The sequence below is a fragment of the Rhinopithecus bieti genome, unplaced genomic scaffold (assembly GCF_001698545.2).
Source record: "Rhinopithecus bieti isolate Rb0 unplaced genomic scaffold, ASM169854v2 scaffold_26546, whole genome shotgun sequence".
Classification (NCBI taxonomy): domain Eukaryota; kingdom Metazoa; phylum Chordata; class Mammalia; order Primates; family Cercopithecidae; genus Rhinopithecus; species Rhinopithecus bieti.
In genome coordinates, this window is record NW_016812367.1 from 497,872 (window position 1) to 500,873 (window position 3,002).

The following is a 3,002-nucleotide window of genomic DNA, read 5'->3' on the forward strand; positions in this document are numbered from 1 at the left end:
AGCTCAAAGCACCAAAGCGGATGGAAGTGGACAAAGATTTGGTTGTAGAAGGAGGTAGAAAGGCTCTGGAGCAAGATAAACTTCACCACAGAGGAAAATCAGTGAGTTGCAGAAGTTCTAGGATCTTCTGAGACCTTAACTGCAGGCTTCATACACCCTGGACTCAAAAATCTAGAACACTGTCCCCTCTAGCTTTAAATGACGAACTAAAGAGGCTACTCAACCTGCTCTATTCAGAGGCCACCTTCTCCTGCCTCCCTCACATCCTGTGTTTGTTTACTGGCAGCCCTCCCAGCCTGGAAGTCTTTGAAGGATCAGAACACTGCCCCAACCAGGGCAGCATATGCTTCAGAGAAATAGTAAGGTCTAACCAACCTGGAGAGCTCCTGCACCGTGGCCCAACCCCTAACCCCCACCCCTCTAAGGGTCAGCTCTCCAGCAGCACAGGAGGCCAAGCAGAGTTGGGGACACCTTACCTTGCTTCCACTGATAGTATGGAACTTTTTCTCCAGAACCTTCTTCACAGGTTCTTCTTCTTTAAAGGTGATAAACACAAAACCTCGTCTTTTGTTCAACTTTGGATCCATTGGAAGTTCAATGGCCTCAATCTGCAAAAAGCATAGGCAAACTCAGGCTCAATACCTCTCTACCCCAGAGCGTATAGGGGACTCACAGGAGAAAAGACCCCACTGAAGGCAGAGGGTGAAAAGTAAGCCCTGCCTGGGAGGGTCTACTCAGCCACCGATACCAAGGACCAGAAAGAAGGCAGCCTTAGGGCAGCTGATGGACTCCCAGGGCCACACTCACCTCCCCAAACTCGCCAAAGTACTCCCTGATCTTTTCCTCAGTGGCTTCAGGATTCAGACCCCCAACGAAGATTTTCTTCACCGGGTCCTTCTTCATAGCCATGGCCTTTTTAGGGTCAATGACACGGCCATCCAGCCTGTGCTCCTTCTGGTCTAGGACCTGTTCCAACAGAAAGGGGTCAGGCTGACTCAGCAGCATGAGCCAGACAAGGCCCGTCTCTCTAAGCCATGAAGACACCAGCACAGATACAAAAATGTGTTTCACCCCGTCTAAATTCTACCCCAGCTTAACTTCCCAACCCAATTTTCTTCAAACCTCAAGTGCAGCTGGTTTACCTTGACACCTAGAAAGCAGTCCTCACCCTTAAGCCTTTGATCATGCTCTTTCTGCCCAAGCAGTCCCAGCGTGAGGCCCATCTCCAGAAGCACAGCAGGGACTCAGCACAGGCTGAAGATGGGCTTCAGGGGTGAAATTCTCGCTCCACTCCCTACTAGCTGTGACCTCTTCTACTTAAATGTCTGAGCCTCAGGGTTTTGGTTTTTGTCCTGTAAAATGGGGCTAACAGCCTATCATAGCAATCTTGGACTCTCTTGTAATCCTCCCAGATGTTCAGCACAGTGCCCAGAATAGGCACATAAAAGGTAATGAATGTCAACTATAATCTTCCCGAACCACTCCAGCACATACTCTTCACTCCCAGCTTAATTTGTATTTTCATCCCCTCAAAAACCGGAACATAACCTCTGGCTTTGCCCAAAGCACTCAACCACATGCAGAACACACAAACTAGTCATGCTGTAAGAAAGGTGTCCTCTTAGAATTCAAATCGTTTCCACTGAGACTGCTGAAATCCAGCACCCAGCTTACCTTCTCCACACTGGCTGCATCTTTGAACAGGATAAACCCAAACCCTCTTGACCGTCCAGTGTTGGGATCCATTTTTATTGTACAGTCAACGACCTCTCCAAATTTAGTAAAATAGTCTTTTAAATCTTTTTTGCTAGTATCCCAGCTCAGGCCACCAACGAACATTTTTCTGAAATGGTAGGGTGAGACACATGGCAACAAGTCTTATAAGCAAGCTGTGATTTTGGAAAGGACTGGCCCTGGCAAAGCTCTCACAAAGTCTACAGCTACCCTTAGAGTCTGCAAGGTGCACCTTAGAAGGATGTTAAATCTCCACTACCCTCCAAGTTCAATTCAACCAAGACCCTAACGAAGCTTAACAAGGCTCTGCAGCCCCAGGCTGTGAGAAGCAAAGAAAGGAACACCTCACCAGGGACATGGGCCCTAACTACTCACAACTGGAAATTCATTTGTTATCTACAACCATGTAACAAAGGGCCAGCGTCTTCACCACCTCCTAAACTCGATTCAAGGAACTCGATGCTTCCGGGGGCCAAGCCCGCCCAGGGTTCAGACCGTGACTCCGCCCCCGGGAAAGGCGGAGGAGGGAGGCCTGGGCCCCGGCTCGCGCCAACTCCGCCCACGCAGCCCCGACGCGGCCCGAAACGCCGCCGGGCCCCGGGTCCGAGCGCTTTCCCTCTTCCGGGCCATCCGCCCGCCCCTGCGCCGGCTCTGGCCCCGGCAGCGCACAAACGGCCCCGGGGCGGCGCCAAAGTTGACCCAACAAACTCTCCTGCAAACTCCAGCGCGAGTGGCAGCGCCAGGCCCGCCCGCGAACGCAGCGGCGACAGTCCGCGGGCCGCACCGGCCCCGACCCGGGCCAGGCCGCCGCCCCTCCCCCCGCCGCGTGGCGCCAACAAAAGGCGGCTCCGGAACAAAGGCGGCGCCCCCGTCCGCCCGCGCCCGCACCTACCCCGCGTCCTCCTCGTTCTTGCTGGCGTTTATCTGGTCGCCCTCGGCGCCGTTCTGATTCCCGCTCGGGGGCGCCGCGGTCGCGCCTCCAGTCCCCGCCGTGGCGCCCGTGCCAGCCCCGGCCGGGGACTCGCCTTCAGGGGCCGCCTCATGTCCGTTCTCTGTGGCGCCCGTCGTCTCCATGGGCTGCTCCTCGCCCGCTTCCGACATGCTAGGCCGAGGCGCGGCGGCTCCTGCAACCAGCGGCGACAGCGCGTCAGGCCGGCGCGGCTCCCGCCAGAGCTCCCGCCCGCCGGCCGCCGCTCACCTCGCCGCCGATGACGCCGCGGGGCCCGCTTGTCCCCACCAGCCGGGGAAGGCGCCGCGGGCTCGGCCGC

At 55.9% G+C, this 3,002-nt stretch overlaps 1 protein-coding gene across 5 annotated transcripts in view; it reads right to left on the reverse strand.

The window, feature by feature from the left end:
- Positions 1-3,002, reverse strand: part of HNRNPAB (heterogeneous nuclear ribonucleoprotein A/B) — a 7,700-nt gene that overhangs the window by 4,051 nt on the left and 647 nt on the right. For 2 of the 5 annotated variants that reach the window (XM_017896103.1, XM_017896101.1), the window contains exons 2-5: positions 2,627-2,858; positions 1,675-1,843; positions 808-966; positions 477-608 (exon numbers count right to left, since the gene is read on the reverse strand). In XM_017896103.1, coding sequence (XP_017751592.1) covers positions 477-608; positions 808-966; positions 1,675-1,843; positions 2,627-2,835 — 669 coding nt within the window. In that variant the 5' untranslated portion in view covers positions 2,836-2,858. Of the gene's footprint in view, positions 1-476; positions 609-807; positions 967-1,674; positions 1,844-2,626; positions 2,972-3,002 lie in introns of all 5 variants that reach the window. The other 3 variants (XM_017896100.1, XM_017896102.1, XM_017896104.1) reach the window with 2 other exon arrangements.